Raw genomic sequence first — 20,266 nt, 5'->3', positions numbered from 1 at the left:
GGGACCAATTTTTCGAGGATTTCAAGTCGTTTATCATTGGTCACTAACATATTATATATGATATTGGCGTAGGTCGGGCGACTATTAGCACCGTGAAATGCGCCTTTTGCCGCGAGCTCAACTGTAGCAATGATTTATGTCGTTTGCAAGGCGCATCGAAATAGCTGAGGATCGGTAAGCGCTCTCGTCAGAAAAAACCCGACCGTTTTCGGTGGCGGAGGCGTTCGGTTAGAATGGTTAGATTCAGACCCAATTAATAATAATATCCGATTGGTAGGTATGACCATTGGTTATAAATACTTTGATTTGTATTGTGTGTTTTACGTGGCCGATGAAAAATAAAAGTCCGAAAAGCGTTTAGATGTACACTTTATTTTTACGATGTGCGATCTAAACGGAATGCAATAGGTATGGTATAGGTACGCATAGTATGTCAGCCGTACCGATTATGGGTATAAACCGAATAAATAACGTGAAAATCAACAATAATAAGATACAAATATTTTTTTATCAGTCATTTTTATCGAAATAATGAAAAGCTATAAAGTGATAGTGATAATGATTTTAATCAGTTTCCCGTATAAATCGATCAAAACACAATTGCTAGGTTATCTAGAATATGATATGATAATGAAAACAAAATTTAATTGATTATAACATATCGCTTATGAGTATACGAGTTAAAATACATTAATTTTTTTTAACTAAAAACGCTTCGTGTTTAATGCGTGACATTTTCTTATAGGTACATTTTTTGACTAATAGCAAATTCCAAGAATAAATTTAAGTAATACATTAAAAAATTCAATTTAAAATCTTAAATGTCAATATAATTAAAATAGAATTTATGTATTGAGAAAAATTATGTATTTATTGCCATTAACCAAACCAAAATAAGTTTTATTAGTTATTATTTCGTAATAATGTTATTATACTTGACATCTTAAAACAGATATTACATAAAGTACTTTATCAAATTAAAAATCAAACTATTTTTTCATTTTCTTTTTTTGCGTACTCTGTTGTGTTGAAAGATAAACTTAGGTACTATGAAATCACTGATATCAGTTTTACAATTTGTTGTCATATTTATTATGTAATAAAAATACAAAATATACTTTTTTAATTTAATGATATTAATTTTTACAATGTTTTAACACATTATGTCTAAGGTTTTTAGAACCATATATAGATAAATATTATCACAAAGAGTGGTAGCCACAGATTTTTTTTCCTGTTTCTACTACATTGGGGCTTGATTTAAGTAACTTAATACCCGAGGAATAATAATATTTTTAAAATGGCTTAAATATAAAATGCCTGCATATAAATATATATATTTTTTTTACTCATAAATCTTGATTTAATGTGTTGTCCCATTTGGTAAATGAAACCAAAGGAAAACATTTTCTATTTACCCATATAAGTCTTTAAAAGTAAAACATTTAATAAACAAAAATAAAAGTAATTCTAAAATTCCTATATTTTTTTACGTATTATTATGCATATAAATATATACTTATTCATTAGTGCATATAAAACAAAGTAAGTAGGTAGAAAACAAAATTGTATTAGCACTTTAAATCAGTGTGGCATTAACTTTTAATCATTTATATTTCAAAGTAATATAAATTCTATAATGATTAAGATTACAATTTTTTTAAATTTATTTTTCTAAAAAGTGTTGAAAAAAATTAGTACTTTTTAAAAATAAATAATATATTTCTTCAAATAATAAATTATAATGTAGACATCTTGTACATAAATTCTAAACACATATAACATAGTGGTCTTTTGATATGGTCGATTTATTGAATTCAAGAGAGTAATGAGAAACAGCAACAAAACGTTTTTCTTTATGGGTATATTTGTTTTTCAGTAAAAATGATTCGTATCGAGCGTTGGATTTCTAGAATACAATTATTTAATGTTAACATTGACTTATTTTTGTCATTTATATTTCATACCCCGGTTATTGTTTTTGATTAATAATTATAATTACAATAGCTATATTTAATTCATTATATGGTTTCAATCTGCAAAATTATTTACGTAATTCTTTCTAGTGTGTTATTTAGGTTTAGGGTTATTTATAAATAAGTATAAATACAATATAATACTTGTATCAAAAAGGGTTTTTTATCAATGAGATATTTATCGCGTATTACAATTTTGTTGGAATTAAGGAACAATATCGTTTCGATATACATTAAATTCAATAACTTTGTCAAACGAGTATTGTATAACTTTAAATTTGACGAATAGTGAATAAAATTTGTGCAAATTATTTATTTCAGGAACAATGGATTATTGTTGTTAAGTAGTAATATCTTTTATATAATCATATAATTAATGGAATTAAAGTCATTATTAGATTATTAAAATAATTATATGTTATTATGGGAGATGGTATTTTGCGCCAATTTTATTAATTTCAATAATTTACGCCACGATAGAAAACGAAATAGAATATGTAATCTGAACTACACTTTAACTTCAATTGTTGGAATTTAAGTATACTTACATACATTTATTTATAACTATAATATAGCTGAAAATTTATATATTGAAATTATTATACTTTTTTTAATTACTTTTAATCATTTTCTAACAATGTATAATTATTAAAATGAACTTGATTAATCAATAATTAAAAATACAATATGTTAATCTGTAGAAATAATTTTTTTATTTTTTTTATTTTTATATACATTTATTTATAGTTATAACATAACTGATTTTTATATGTTTTTTTAATAACAGGCATTGTAGGTACTTATATTTAATATTTTTTTAAATAATTTTCAAGAAATGTATAACTATTAAAATTAACTTCGTTGATGAATGATTAAAAATACAATAATATGTTATTTTGTAAAAAAAATTGTTTAATTATTCAAAAGCGGTGCAAATTACAATTTTTGAAGGTAAAAAATGGTGCAGATTATATAATGTCCTTTTATTTAGTTTTATGTGGCGCAAACTACAACCTTAAAAAGTGGCGCAAATTACCAAATAAATTTTCAAATGTGGCGTAAATTACATAAATATTTTTTTCTTCAAGTTGTTTTTGGCGCAAATTACACACGTCCGTGATTATTAATCGTTAGTGTACGCCAAAGTTTTTATATTTGTAAATAAAATCCATATTTTATTCAAAATGACACAAAATGTTTGCAAATAAAATAGTTATCAAGTACAATATTATTTTAAAATGTTCATTACAAGTTTTATAATTTTAAATTCTGAAGGTTTTTCTTTTAACTCAATATTAAAATTAAAAAAAAACTTAAGCTTGTTCCATAGTATTTTTTACTAATAATGTCGTATTGACTTTAATCACACAGAGCTTATAAAGATTCTTATAAACTGTTAATTTACAGTAAAATGGATATCGTCATAACTCATAAATGATTGAAATCACATACTATGTATATAGCTATGGGTATAGGTACCTATTATTAATTAGTAAACAATTCATCTCATTTGATCCATTAACTCAAATTCCAGTTATTACGAAGTGACTTACATTCCACGGGCGCCGTTATGTATCTCTTCGTCAAAGGTTCACAATTGATAAAATGTCATGGTTAGAAATGTTAATCGAAAAATATATTGTTTTAATTTATACCAACGTATTTTATGTATAGTAATAATTCTTTAAAAATAAAAAATTATAATTGTCATTATTCAAAAAGTACACATTTACGATTTATCATAGGTATTTTTTAGGTTTCAGAATTTGGAATATTTATAAATATTACACTATTTGCACCAAATCGATTGAATGGATATTGGAAGTCTTTTCACGTAGTTTTTATCAATTTTATTAATACCATACTAATCCGCATATTCCGATGGAAATGTACATATTTTTTTAAATATGCTTTAAATTAAATTTGTACCTCGTATCATTTAACTTTTAACAGGCAAGGCTATAATCTTATAGAAAGAGATAGGCTGGTCACGGGTGACCCAAGTATTTTTTTTATTCATTTTTACAACTATTTAAAAAGTTTTGTTTATTTTATATTTCACATTAAAAATATTTTTACACAGGTATATATTCTTAATACAAACATTTATGTACAAAAAGTGTATTACATTCATTTATAAACTTTTAAATTTTTGTAATAAAAAAATTAAGAAACTATTTGTTAAAAATAAAAAAGAAAAAAGGGTATAGAGGGGGAGAACCGATTAAAAAATGATACTTTATGGTGAGGAATAGTTTAAGAATTGTTTTAGTAATGGGTGACCGGCCTTGCCTGTTGAGAGTTAATATTATTTCTTATATTAAACATGACTTATTACGCTGTGGAAATATATCCAAGATGATAGTTCTATTTTTATGTTTTGATATTTTGATACATGAAAACATTATATTAAAAATCGCAATATTACATGAATACAGTATTTGAGTTTATTGTTCCAAGTTCCAATTTTTTAATATTTAAGATAATTCATAACCGGGTATATTTTAATAGCTTGATGAAAAGTTAAGTTTTTGACGAGTTTTGAATTTGTCTTGCGTTGATGACTGCTGCAGCAATATAATAGCTTTTAAAATATTTCACCTATGAACGGTGTTTGCGATCACTATATAATTTATATTATCTATAAAATATTGTGTAATGCAGTGATAATATTTATATTGTAGATGAATCGGAGACGGAAGTTATATATAGCTGGTGAATTATGATTTGACTCCAGACTGCTGTGCCAACGATGAAAGATGGAGTCGTTATGGATCCCGTCGTTCTGGAAGAGGCTCAGCAGCTCTTGTCGCCTGCTTCTTGGACCAAAGGTAACGGAATTTCAGTGTTTGTTTTGGTTCATTAATGATAAATATACACATGTATTATAATATACGTACGTACGTCCGACACGTAATGATCGCAATGCACATTTTGACACTGCACTTCAAACATCACCGTTTGACAGACAAACGTGAGACTTATCGCAATAAATTGCATATAATTATATTCAATGGGTTCGGGTGGACGACATTTCGGTGACGAATTTTGTTTAATGGAAATACCTTGTATTCGCATCACGATTTAAATTATACAACAATCAAGCTCACTCTCGAACCGTCTCTCTTTCCTATTTTTATTTTTTAATTCACGGCTGGAAACATTTTCATTAAGTCTGATGCGCATTAGCTATTCGTCTTGGTGCCACTGTTAAGAACCGGAATATAAATTGTTTTACACTCACACGCATACTGCAATGCGACAAATCGTTTAGGCCGTCGGAACACGATAAAATGACATATTATCTTTATAAACAGTTTTGTTAAAATGCAAATGCAAAAAAATATAAACGATAATAATAACAATAAAAATGGAAACAATGCTTTTGTTCCTTCTGTTGCAGTCGTACTGTATCGTTTTTGTTTTTCTAGAATAATAAATTATATTCTGAAGAAAAATACATATATTTACCTTTTATGTTATAATTATTATTTTTTTAACCTTTGTACACAGCGGTACACTAGACATGTTTGGTGTTTACTGTTCTTGACTATTTTTTTTTTACCGGAGAATGGACTTGTGCTTTCGACAACTGATCCAAATTAAATTAGAGTCAATTAGGTTATATCAAGAAGAGGATGGTCCTCATCAGCTAGCGTATTTTATTTTTAATAACTTTTTTTAATTGAAAAATCCCGGGCAGTACGCAACAGTTATGCTGACAGGGGACATAATAACTTTAAATTCATTCCATTCGTAGGACATTTGATTTATCAAAACTTTATTGAAACCTTAGAAGCTAAAACCCGTTTAAACTAAATTAACTATAAATTAATTACAAATAATAGTACTAAAGCTGTAAATATGTATTCATATTATTTTAGTGTCCCAATAAAAACACGTTGATGGTAAAATATATATTAGAAAGGAGAAATACTTTTCTTTACTAACATAAACAACATGTCTAGAAAGTTTTTTAAATATTTATGTTAAACTTTCGTTGTCCCTATCAATATAAAATGCATAAATTTATTTTAAATGTTAATCAAAACAATATCGCATTTTATACTGGTGAATAATCACATTTTTTCCGATCGTCGTAGAATAATATCACCATGTCGATCATAAATCACATATACTCACAAGAATCGTTTTGTGCCGATCGATTCAGTTGCCGGAAGTAGTTTACAAAAGCTTACACTAAGGTACTACAGGCTGCAGCAGAGACGTATTCAAGACGTGTGATCGTAAAAATTAATATATATATATTGGTATTATTAATATTATTGTTTAGATTTTCGTGATATTATACCTTCACGGTGTATTGTATGCTAGTTCATCCACAAGTGACGTAAGCTACAGTGGCGTAATTAGGAAAACACGGAGAAAGGATCATCAAATTAATGATTTTTGTGTGATTAACACTTTCTCCATCCCCAAAAAATAAACATAATTTTATTTAGCAACAACTAAACTACAAAAAATATACTAGTAGACTTTATCATGACTACAAAAGAACTTAACACTAAAAGCTTAGAAAAAACTATGCTTCTATGTTTATGGTCTATCAAATATACTTAATTTCTAATAATTCAGAAAATACCAGCTTTTTACCAACCATTAACAGTTAACTTTACAATTTATAGCGTACAACTATATATAATGTAATAATGTATAATATTTTAACCATATATTTCAGGAGTTCATGCCAATATTTTTAGTAAAATATGTTAATTATTATTATTTCTTATTTTAAACTAAAATCGTATGTCCATTATTTAAAAAAGAACTGTTTTATACAAATTTTAAAATATGGTATTAATTTAATATATTATATAACAATTAAAAAATTGAAAGACAGTTTTTTGGTTTTTATTTCCAGCTTTATTTGCTATACATTCTGAAATTCGTCAATACATTTATTCAATACAATAAAAATAGAATATTGCATTTGTAGCGAACACCTAGAATCGTCCATTGTTGTTCTTAAGTAACCCTTTTCAGTGCCGTAAGCAGGAAAATTATCTTTCGCGTGCAGCGATATTTGTGTTTATAGTCAAATCCATTTTTATTATTTTAGTTTAATTAATATATCCCATTTATGTTGATGGGTGATACCGATTTAACCTGTTTCCAATGTATCTACGTTCTGCATTTATCCATAGTCATTGTTAATTTATTTAAGAGGGGTGTATGAATAATATTATTGTCAATTGAATTCTAAAATAGTACAAAACTAATAGTTTCTGACTAGAATTTAAAAAAAAAAACGAATAAAAGTAATAATAAATTCTAATACTTGGTAAAATTGTATTATAGGCTTCATAAAATGATAACATATTTTATGACAAAATAATTTTATAGCGTATTTTATTTTAAATTTAAATAGCTTAAAAATATAAATTGGGAAAAATTATAGCTTATCATAGCTTCTTATTCAACCATAAAATGCCGGGAGGTGATTTATCCAATTATCCTGTCCTTAAATCACAACACTGTAAATTAATTATATAGAATAAACATTGTACCTTATATATATGGCATTTGTGCAGTGTAGAAAATATACTCTGTCGGTCGTATGCGTGTCGACTGTCGATACTACAGGTTGGTTGGTTTTACAGGGGATATTTGTCCTAAGAATGCCAGAAAACGTTACAATGTCACCATATTGGAACTGAACCCGGTCGTGGGTCGCGATGACGTCGTCGTGGACCACTGCCGGAGGAGAGAGAGCAGTACTAGTAGCGGTGGTGTTAATGACGCGTTGCAATCGTCCTGCAGTGAGTGCACCGTCCGGTCATATAGCGAATTAATATGTACAGCTCCCAAATATATATATATATATGTATATACATGTAAAAGTATCGACGTTAAACGCGCAATATACCTATTATACTTCGTATCGAACGATATAGACGTAATAAACGGGAAAGATGCGTCGAACTGTCCATTATAATATATTATTATGTTATACAGAGCGATTCGACGGCGCGTATTCACGTACAATCAAATAACTGCGGCGGAAAGAAAATTAAAAACGTGACCACCCACTCCGTATATTGTATATAACTATTATATTGTCGAATGTCGTTTGATTCGAGATACAGTTTAGTTATTATATTATAATATACTATAGTTACGGCATCCCCAATCCCGAGCAACTCATTGCCGGGATAACGCTATTAGTAATATCTCGGGGAATATTATAAGAAATAACTTCCAATAAAAAGTAATTGAATAAAACACTATTTTACATTTAACTATCCTAGTGTTTGTTGTTGAAATTAAAAAAAATCCTATATATTTCTTGGTTAACAATAAAATTATTACCCCGTACGTCTGTAATACAAACGTACTGTACATCCCCAGTGGCATACCACATCAATTTTGTGACCCGGTAAAATGAGTGTACTATATTATAGTTGATACATGTGCGAAATTATGATATATTTTCTTATATTATAATATAATATTCACGCCGGACTGCGTAAAACACGTTAAACGCCAGTAAGTCACTCATCAGTGATTTATTTTTAATCGATTAAAATTCACCGTAATTATATTTCCACTAACGTCAAATTTGACGAACGATCTCGGTACATTACAGTTCTTGAATGCCAATATCAATATATCATATTTTTTTACTTCGCGTCTGTATATCGGTATGATGACTATTGAAATTTAAATCATAACCTAAGAGTTGAATGGTGAGGAAGGGGTACTTCTATGTTCTGTTAGTAGACGATTAACAACTAAAGTTTATTTATTATTCATGTCTCAGTCATGAAAGTACAAATTTATATTGTTTTGCTTTATTGTTTGTGAATAGTATTAATTTTCTGTCAAATCGACTAAAGTAGGGTTTAATATGTTTTATTTTTACGTCAATAATATAATACATCTGTCTAATTGGTCTTCCACAGGAAAATGTGTACCATAAACATTTAAGTATACATACATATTGCTGATTTTCCAAGCATCTCACCCTCATTTATTAACGATGCATTTATTTAAATTCTGATTTAATCACCATTTTTCATGTATATAGGTATTTAGTTTTTTATATGCCATTTAATGATCGTCATGTATCGTAAAAAAATTAAAAAAGGAGAATAATGGATAAACACATGAAAATGCGATAAAAAAAATTATAGTAATTAATATTACTACAATATAAATATTTTATACTTGCACAAATAGTATTATATATCTATTTCAAGTTAGATGTATAATAATTAATAGTTATTAAGAATTATTTTAATTAGGTACTACATAAAGTTAATAAATCAAAAATTAAATGTTAGAAATTGGAATTTTGGTTTAGATGCACCAACATTAAAAAAAAAAAAACGTGCGCAAACAATTTATAGTAAAAATAGTGCTTTGATTTGTAAACAAAAATGTATGTTGTGGTGCATAATCAATTCTTAAATTACATAAAATAATCTGAGTATCTGAAAATATGGTGTTTAAATAAATTTTAAAATTTTAAAAATAATGATTTGAATAAATGCGTTATTAAAGGAAAATGAGATTCTTGGTAACTTTCAAATTGTACAAAATATATATGTATATATTATTATGTATACAGTCTGGTTCAATTAAATCAGCTTCATTATTTTTTCTGTCGATTTGTATTTTATTTAAATATTTTTTTATATGATGTATACTTTAAAGTACCTATATATATACGTATATTTTATTTTATTTTTTATAAAAATGTAATTATTATTTTTTTTTAATTATATTAAATTATTTTAATGAAAAAAAAAAATAATATATTCGTACATCAATTTAAAAATTTTAAGTATATTAAAGACAAAAAAAATATTATGATTTTAGTTATACGTGACTATAGTTGAATTTAATATTAGAGCAATTGTATAGACCTCAAGTTATATTTTATATGATTTGATAAATAAGAAAAAAAATAAAATTTATAGTTAGAAATATTTGTTAAGCTACAACACAGCTACTTGTTCTACTCTGATAAATGATAATAATTAATATACCTATGCTGGCTATAAAAAAGTATATGTGTATAGGATAGTTTTTATCCCGATTAATGATCTCAATATTACTTCTTTATTATGTTTAAAGGGATTTGCGATTATTTTTAACAAATGATACATATAATCGGTAAATCAATAAAAAAAATGCAAGTATATAATAATTTAGTAATAATCATTTTTAGTAATCATTTTTAAAATAATAATAAATAAAATACGCACTGTAATTATATAATAATTAAAAATTATAAAATACGTGTATACATTATAAAACTCTTTTAATCAAATGGTTTTTCTAAAATCTTGATAACTCGAATTATTTCCCTAAGGGAAGTATTTCCCTTAAATTTCGACTTACCGAGGTTCCACTATATAATGTATATATATACATGAATTATATTAAGATATACATTATTATGTATATACATATTTTATTTTTATTTTTGAAAAAAAAAAAAAATTATTGATAAAAATATTGTGTTATCGTATAAATAATTACTACAAGAACCGATATGAGTGAAAATTAAAGTACATGGTTATAATACATATATAGCTTCATGTCTAACGGCGATCGTGATTCAATAGGAAATTCGATTATTAAAACTAAATGTGACTTTGGAATCGTTTATTTTTATGTTTTATTTTGATTATTATTGTTACAACAATCGTTAACGTAATATTATAATATTCTTATATAATATACCTATTATACTAATAATGTACTAAAATATTAATTCAAAATTAAAATTAATCTTCTTAAGAATTGTGTATTTACTACCAACTTAAAAGTTGAATTTCAGATTTGTATTAATATCATAGTCAGTAATTCATCTATAAATATGAAATTATAAAAATAAACATTCATCTGAACTGTTTAAATCCTAAATTTTTTTTTCTTCATAAAAGCCGATTTCTAAATATATAATTTCATCTTGTGTTGTATACTTCATATTTACACAAAAATTGTCTGATTAAAAACAATTTTTTGTTTTATATCTTTTGAAAAACAAACTTGTGATGGTATTGATGGAAATCATACACAATAATCATAAACTATACATTGTATAGAATTATTGTTGGATATGATTTAAAAAAAAATCGTTCAAGTAGAAACCATGTGTCACAGTCACATTACAAAAAATGATAAATAGCCATACTGTTATTAATAAAACGATATTATAAAATGGTTATTTTATTTTTCTAATAGTTTTTTAATTTTTAATTTTTAGTTATCAATTTGTCATATTATTTGACATTAAATTATTTTTAAAATGTGATTAGATAAGTATATTGTAGGGCGTTCTATATTAATTACTTACAGCACAATTATGATGTAAAAACACTTTATTGAAATAAAACAAATAATATCTATATTCTATATACATTATACATATAGGAGACCGCCACTATTCACTCATCAACGCCCAGACCAAATCGCTGGGTCTAGAAACTTGAAATTTTGTACAGAGGTTCTTTAAGCAATTTAAGGGCGCACTAAAAGGATTTTTCAAAATTCTACCTCTAAGGGAGTAAAAAGAGGGTATTTTTAATACAGCTATAGATATATATATTTTTTAATTGTTTAATAATTGTTTATTATTTTGTCTAAACCCCCTTTTTACCCCCTTAGAGGTTGAATTTTGAAAAATCCTTTCTTAGTGCGCCCTTAAATTGCTTAAGGAACCTCTGTACACAATTTCAAGTCTCTAGACCCAGCGGTTCGGTCTGGGCGTTGACTGAATTACTAAATAGATAAAAAAAAAAGTAAATAGATTAATTTAGAGTCCAGGGGTGACCAAACTTTTTGATAAAGTTATACCGAGAAATGAGAATACATGCAACTATTGGATAGGGTCGACTAGAATTTTTTATTAAACTAATAAATATATAATAGTACATTCTTAATAATAACTCCGCTGCCGTCTGACGTATTTCAATTCCATTGTATCTTGCGACGGTTAAACACGTATTTATTCGAATACACTTTGAAAACCGTTTGATCAACGTGAGCTTCACACATTATTAACGCATCTAATACACGGGCAACGCCGTAACGCAATAGATCGTATAATATATTATAACAAAACGTAAACGATATTACAAAATATAAAAAACACGTTCCGAAACGGCGTCGTGAAAACAAAAGAATATAAATAATAAAAGATGTTGCCGTTATCACTTATTACTACAATATCGATTCACAAACTAAAAAACGGATATATGTTTAATTTTTGAATGTAATTGTATGTTTACTGATTTTCTCTCACACAAACATTGTGGTTTAACGGATATTATTTACATAAATTATAGATAAATTAATTTGGGTTTATCACACTTACCAATTATTTATACACAAATTCACAAGTACACAATCTTATTGCCGGACTGTGTATCGTTTATCAATATTTAAGTGCATACTAATAACTAGGAGTTATTTAAATCAATCTTTATTAGCAATATTAACTTGAAATTTTTTTAATAATTGACGTGTTATGAACAATTATTAACTTTGTGTTGAGTTTGGCTACATTATAATAGTTATTTAATATTTTAAATATTAATATTACTTTTTATACTACTATTTGAGAGTACCTATATACTTGCAGTACTGTGGTAGTGTGGTTAGGAATAATTTAAAATGAGGAAAATTCAAACACATATTAATTGTTATTTGTTACAATATCAGAATCAATTTATAATTTCTTACGATTGTTATTTTGGTTAAAATATAGTAGTTGACAAAATGTGTAACTATCAAATCATTGAAATGAAATAACTATGACGATGGTACTAGATTTGTGTACAGTTATGATATTATTAATTATTGTCCTTTACCATTCACTATCATTATAGTTTTAATTAGGGAAATTATTAAATTGAATGGATCACTGTAAGAATTAATCATTTAAGAAAAAAATAAAAGTAATAATACATATGCAAGTAGTATAGATAACGACTAATTATATTTACTTTGTATATTTTTAAAAATTAAAAAAGCAATCATATCGTTCGCCGGTGTACATTATTTCGATAATGCGTTACTATGCGTTTGGCTCGAAACTTCATTTACATCGTCTTTTTATACTCATATAGTTAACAATTGCGTAAATAATGCATTATTATAATAATTAATATATTAACAATTACAAATCATATACAAATTAAATGCAAATAATAATACAAATAAATAGCCGTAGACAAGTCTTGACCACGGACAAACAGTTGCTTTGTTCCACTTCGTACGCATGTCAAAGCACTGCGTAACTCCCCACGCATAAAAAAAAAGTCAAACGAAATAAAATCAATTTTAAATTGAGACTGGCTACACCATAATTTTCTATTACCAGAGTGATACACAATATTATATACCTAAATACTTTTCTTCTACCATATCCTCCACTATTTCAGTTGCATCGAAATAACCCTGGAAACGACAATCCGATGAATAATTGGAATGTTCCCTTTAAAATATACATTTTATAATAGTCACGCGAATAAATTATGACGTATTGTGTGCGTTTACTGCATGCGGTGGTCACATATAATAATATATTATAATATGATCTTAAATGGTTTTTTATGTATTCATCGAGCGTACATGTCGAAGCGGTGATGATGTCGATACCCACCTATCATATTGCACGCCACGCATCGACTGGACAGTACAGCTTTATATTATACACAATATGTCATTAAAATAATTTTTGTGATTAATGATTATCATATGACGTATACTTTGTAGGTATATTGATTTCTAACCACGAGTATTGTTTTTATTGTACATTCCTGTGGACGAGAGTCCGAACAATATATAACGAACAAAGTAGATATTTTTACGATAATCCAAATCACTCAATGGGTGATTGTGAGTTGTGCGCAAGGCGTCAGTGGCTTGATCTTCAGAAAATATATTGCCGCGGTGTAGTGTAATCATAAAACCGGAGCTCCGTCTTTAAATTGCTAGCCCGTAAATAAAATACAAATAAGCTATTTCTCATACGACCGCGTGGAAGGAGTAATCGTAATCCTCCGGTTATTTTTTTTTATCTTGTTGTTTCTTTTTTTTTTTACGGCGTTTAGACTTCCTTCTTCAAGGAGGGTTCATGTCGATTTAATTTGTCTGAGGGGGCAAATAAAAATAAACACCACCGACCACTTTAACCGACATCGTGCAACCGGCGTTGTTCAATTTGATATACACTACTCTACCATGATATAATATAACCTAATAACGCCTAATAAAACATAAATCTATGCTGCTGTTGCGTATATCGATTACTAGACGTTACACGCCAGCCGTATCAAGGGATAGCGAGTTATACACGTCATGACGTTAAAAACAAAATATTTTACAACTCTATTCCTGATCATTGACTTGTAATTCTTCTACGTTACAAAATGTTACTGTGATAAAAAAATATAATAATATCGTACAAAAATTGTTTATGAAATATTAATTTTAATTTTTAATCAAGTTGTAAATAGCATGTAAAATATCTCAATTTAAAAATGATCATAACTTTCTTCAATAATAAAATGTTGTAAAAAAACAGATACATTCTTAACTTTAAGTTTTAAAATAGATCAATTCTTTTTATAATAATTTATAAAATATTACTAGATAGTTTACTATTTACAATTTAAGCTATTGAACACAAACTTGCTATGCTATATTATGTTTATAAGATGGAAACAACCCACTTTTTTAATATTTTCAGCTTACTGAACGCAATATAATTTGATATTACAACTTTATAGTAGAAAAGATTTTTTTTTACTTGGACCACCGACGTGGACAATTTTTTATTGTGGGTGAAATGTAAAATTTGTTAATAATAAGCAATTTTTAAAAACGTCTTATATTTTTCATTATATTTATTATAATTATAATAAATCTGTCAATTTCTCTCTTATTTATTGATATGAATAATTGATTTATTAACAATTTGAATACATAATTTTGGATATACAAGCACTCATTAAAGTAACAGTTAATAATAATAATAATAAAAAAAAATGTATCTTCGTTAATTTTATTAAACCCATCAACTGAATCCGTTTCTATAGGCTACTAAAATACAAATTATCATACTTTTTTTTGTATAATTTTTGTCAATAATATTGTTTAAAACGATTATCGATAATCAATATAGGTTTATGGTGTGATTTGGCTGTTCTGTCATTCTTTACATTCAATGTAATTAAATATGATATGAAACATTAACGAAATTAAACCAAAAACAATTGTATTCGCCATAATAAGCTGGTTAGGTTAGGTTGCTAGGTTTAAACAGTGTTTCGAATAATATTCTGTTTATATTAGTAACCTAAATAAGTTTTTTACTCTGATATATATTATAAAACATGAACCCATTTATTATTACTATAATATGAACAGTGAACACCATTTTAACGTGTCTATTCATGTTGTCTTTATTCCGAATAAATAATACGTAATGATGTAATGTAATAAATTACTCACAATATTTTTGTTTTAGATTTAACGATAAATAATTAATTATGCATCAAACACGTTACGATAGTATAATAACCTAATATAAATTAACATACATTCACTTAATTATGTAGTAGGTACATTTAATAATCAGGCCTCGCCAAGTGTATCATGGCGCACTAGTGACTAGTGCACTGGGCTAATACATTATTTTTTTTATACTCAATTTATATTAATCACATATATAATAACTTGTTGTAGTTTAAGTTAAAGCCACTACCTACTTAAATGAAAAATAATAAACTTTAAAACCACTGTTTATGAATTAAAACATTCATTAATTTGTTTATATTATTGCATTAATATTTTAGTTTAATGATATAAACTTGTATTCGTATTTGGCGTTCAGAGGGATTAGTAATAAATAACTATAAACAATCCAATAAATAATAATTGATTATTTACTTATTTGCCACGTTATTTATGCAACTTTAGGTTAGAATGAATTTGTGTTTTATTTTTATAATACTTTGTTTTGACATTCTATAATTGTGTTATATTTCTATTGTTTTTCCATAATATCTGTTTGAATGGGGGGAAAATCGAGTTTATTTACTAAAACACCACCACTTGCAGAAGGCGGTAATCACAATTTAAAATTTAAATTAACGAAATTCTGGATTTCTATTTTTTTATTCATATTCACAATAAAGTTTTAAGTATGTGTTCATTTTTTATTCATATGCATCAAATTATTTTTAATAATTAAAGAATTATTCTTAAATTATTGTAGTTTTTTTTTTTAATGATACCTTCGTTTTCTGTCTTGCACTAATACAACTACATTAATGAAATGCATAAGTATATATTTCTACGTTGAAATATTGTTGTACGTGCGTTCAATACATTTTTTATACATATAAAAAAAAATTATCATGTTGAAAGTGTTACGCAAAGATTAATAAACAAATAATTTATAATAAAACGAAAATAAAAATAAAAATATTATATCTAAAAAAATACTTATAAGTAGATATACAAGTAGGTATTTTCATGTTATAACGTAATAGATGATTAAAGTAATTGAATAATCTGTATAATTATACACTAGATATAAATATAAGTATTTATGAATTTTTCGTTTTTCTCTAAAATATAAAACTCATATTACGAGCACATATAGAAGACTAATATAGGGATGAGGGGTTGCGATTCATTTATTTTTTTATATTATTAAATATTATTTATAACTTCATTATGGTACTTACAATAATGTATGTAATAATGTATAAGTCTCTTGGTCTAACATACCGAACATTTTTGACAGAAAATTGAGAATTTGTGCAAAGTATTATTTGGGATTTTATCAAAGATACGATCGATTATATTATAGATATCTTTCTATTCTTTTTTGATCAACCATACATTGACACCGGGTTTTGCTTCGCACTTATTAATTGTGTACGTGAACGATCGACAAAATGGGTACTTATATCGTTTCGTTTATTTTTGACGGAGTGGTGGTTGTCTGCAATATCATAACGACAAACTCATGACAATTCACCTGCTGCCTTCAACCCCCATACTCGACCGGATAATTGGGCGTAATTGAATTAGCAAAACGAATCAAAAGGAAAATTGGCTGTAAGCGGATTATAAACGTCTGCTGACTGAACCCATTGCCCTTTTGAATCATAGCAGTTTGGAAGTGAGAGATTTTTTAGGAAATATTCAATGTGGTCACACAATTATTATATCTGTGGATTTCAGGTTAAACTTACCACGTTCATTATACTTTATTGTGGCTATAAGTTTGTCGATTGCATCCGAATTAATGGAAAAAATATATTTAACATAATCGCCCGATTACCGTATCTTAGAAGAATCTGCATCATATTGGTCATCAGTCATCACTCATCACTAATAATGAAAATAGGGATATAATATAGGTACATTGAATTTCATTTATTTATTGTACATATTTCTTTAAACAATTTTATAGATTTAAGTTTTCTGAGAACAAAAAATATTTATTATCACTTTTTATAGTTTTTAAGTTTAATCTAACCTTTATTTTATATTTACTAACTATCGTAACTATTGTTTATTATATTATATAAAATGTTTTAAGTATATGAGTACCTATTAAAAAAAAAAATACGATATATATACCCTGTAATAATTACTAAATTTATTAATATTTTAAACAGTTGTATATTATGAATAGTGAGTTACACTTATAATATTTTACATTTCTCTTCTCACTTTCACAGAATGAGGACAGTATCAACTTAGAGGTATTATAAATTATAAATTGTATTTCTACAAATTTGATATCAAAAGTCGTATCAAATAAATAAAAGTGTAACATAAATATGATTCATAATATTATACTACTTTACAATTTATGAATCGATTATTTATTAATATGTTATTATATTATTTAACCCATAATTTTCACGTCACGAAATGCAATTCGGACACTTATTTTTAGCATGCAATTCGGAAGCACTAGTTAGGTACGTACAAGTACACTTATTATTGTATAACATACGATAACAAAATATTTGTCCGTTATTGAAACCGACGTTTAAACTCTAATACCTGAGTATATACCTAGTGATTAATTAATAACCCGCTAGTGGTCGTCGCAACTTGGCGAAATTCGTGAGGTTTCACGGTCGATAAAAAAACAGCAATAAAGATGATACCGTTCTTATTATATTATTATACACTTTCAAGGCATAATACACTTGTACGATTTTGGCCAATTAAACGAGAAATCCGACGTCTAGACATGTCGACCACGTGATCGAACTGGACCCGTGATCGCGTTTCGAGTATATATAAATACTCCGACGAAGTTGTGCGATTCAAGCAGGGCCGTTTTGTCGGATGATTTTATGGGACACGTTAAACCGTATTAGTAAGTAGAGTATTGTTGATTTCACAATGCGGTCGAATTACGCGCATTGTCTTTTGCTGCACGAATTCGCTTGGTTGTACGGCAAGGTTAGGTTAATAGTATCCTCGCGAAAACATAATAATGTGCAGTACCTATCCGTTTTAATAATTACACATAGGTGCGTGTTACTGCCTTACATTTAGTCGTACCTAACTATCATTATAATTATAAACATTTCCAACGTCTATTTAAATTTTGACTTGCTTACATTGTATATTAGATACGTAGATACGTTCAATTTCTAGCGTATAAAATTTCAATTTTATAACGTACATAATGACATATATTATAATCGTATAGGTATCACCGCAATATTAATATACAGACAAAAAACTACTTATTTTGAGTGGTCACATATTGGTATGTATTGAAAAATACACAAAAATGTAAATTCACTAAATTATTCAACTAGATGATGCTTTCAGGATAATTGTCCAAATATGGATCAAAAGTCAATGTGTACTCGTGAAATTATTTTTAAAAACAGTTATAATTTTTGGTTATAGCCATTGTAAATTATAACATATTAATATGTATAAAATAAATTTAATTTTAAAAATGCAATACCTACATTTATTAAATATAAATGGTACAAATATTGTTTTAGTATTATTTAGTACTCCACCTATGTGTTTTTGTCAATACGAATACCTACGTTTATATTTTTTCAGTTAAATATGTTACATAATTACACAAACATATTTTATATGTGATATAAAGATTAACCCAATTATACATAACAAATTTATTAGTTTAAAAATATAAACATTGTTTCATACAAATACTTATGTTTATACTATGTTTAATACGTAAAATACGTTCACCTAACTGTACAATATTGATTTGAAGTAATTTTAGTTATATCTTATATAATCTTTAATTTTAAACATTAATGTTAAGATACAATTTTTTTTAATATTAAATGTATGTTAGACAGCAATATTTTAATAAATGAAATGTGTTGAAATCATATTGAAAAGTCATTATTAAAATTGATTATAAATAACAACAGAAGTAATTTTTTTTTATGTAACTTATAGTTTAAATATATAAATATATAATTTAAATAGATAAATAATGTAATTTAGTATTTAACAATACATATATACATGGTTTAATTGAATCTAGTTCAAATTTGAATTATTGAACCTAACTATATGCAACTATTCTATAATCAATTAATATTTCAAATAAAAATCCAACTAAAGTATATTTTTGTTTTTCAAAAAATTGTAATAATTTATTAATCTCTGCGTATTTTTATAAAAAAAAATCATTGGATTTTAAAATGGTTTTTCATTTATATTTTCAAACCTATAGAATTATAATTATATATATTTATAAACTTTTAATTTATTTTTAAATACCAATAGATAAAGTATATCGTTAAATCATGCAATTTTAAATGATTCAATCTTGAATATTATTATTGTATAGTATCTTTTAGTATTAAAAACGAACGATGAGTCAATTATTTGGTTCATAAAAATAATACTATAGCAAAAACTTTTATTTGTGAATTAAGGTGCAATCTACCGGAAAACCTCGAGAGTTCATATTGTCTAACAAATTCGTCAGATGGCGCAGTTCGTGGTGACAAACAATTGCTATGTCTTAAAATGCATTACGTGTTACGTAATACATATACTTAAAAGTTCCGAGCGAAGCTTAGAATGCATTATTGTTGTATAGAAACAATCTTTCGTCTATTTTTTTCTAAGAACACTTTATACTTATTATGACACAACAAAATATTTTCTAATTGTTCAACATTACTATAATAGCACCTTCATAAATATAAATTTATTTTAAATTCAACTTTCAAGTGACAATACCTATATTTTCAATAATTGTATAAGCT

The 20,266-nt window shown here is 26.3% G+C and overlaps 1 protein-coding gene across 7 annotated transcripts in view; it reads left to right on the top strand.

The window, feature by feature from the left end:
* LOC132921299 (potassium voltage-gated channel subfamily KQT member 1) overlaps nucleotides 1-20,266 on the top strand; it is a 250,277-nt gene that overhangs the window by 75,630 nt on the left and 154,381 nt on the right. For 6 of the 7 annotated variants that reach the window (XM_060984254.1, XM_060984249.1, XM_060984248.1 and 3 more), the window contains 2 exons: nucleotides 4,661-4,807; nucleotides 7,598-7,756. In XM_060984254.1, coding sequence (XP_060840237.1) covers nucleotides 4,729-4,807; nucleotides 7,598-7,756 — 238 coding nt within the window. In that variant the 5' untranslated portion in view covers nucleotides 4,661-4,728. The remainder of the gene's footprint in view (nucleotides 1-4,660; nucleotides 4,808-7,597; nucleotides 7,757-20,266) is intronic. The other variant, XM_060984255.1, reaches the window with a different exon arrangement.

Source organism: Rhopalosiphum padi, chromosome 2 (assembly GCF_020882245.1).
Source record: "Rhopalosiphum padi isolate XX-2018 chromosome 2, ASM2088224v1, whole genome shotgun sequence".
Taxonomy (NCBI): domain Eukaryota; kingdom Metazoa; phylum Arthropoda; class Insecta; order Hemiptera; family Aphididae; genus Rhopalosiphum; species Rhopalosiphum padi.
The sequence above is the reverse complement of the archived record's forward strand: the minus strand, read 5'-3'. Positions and strand labels throughout refer to the sequence as shown.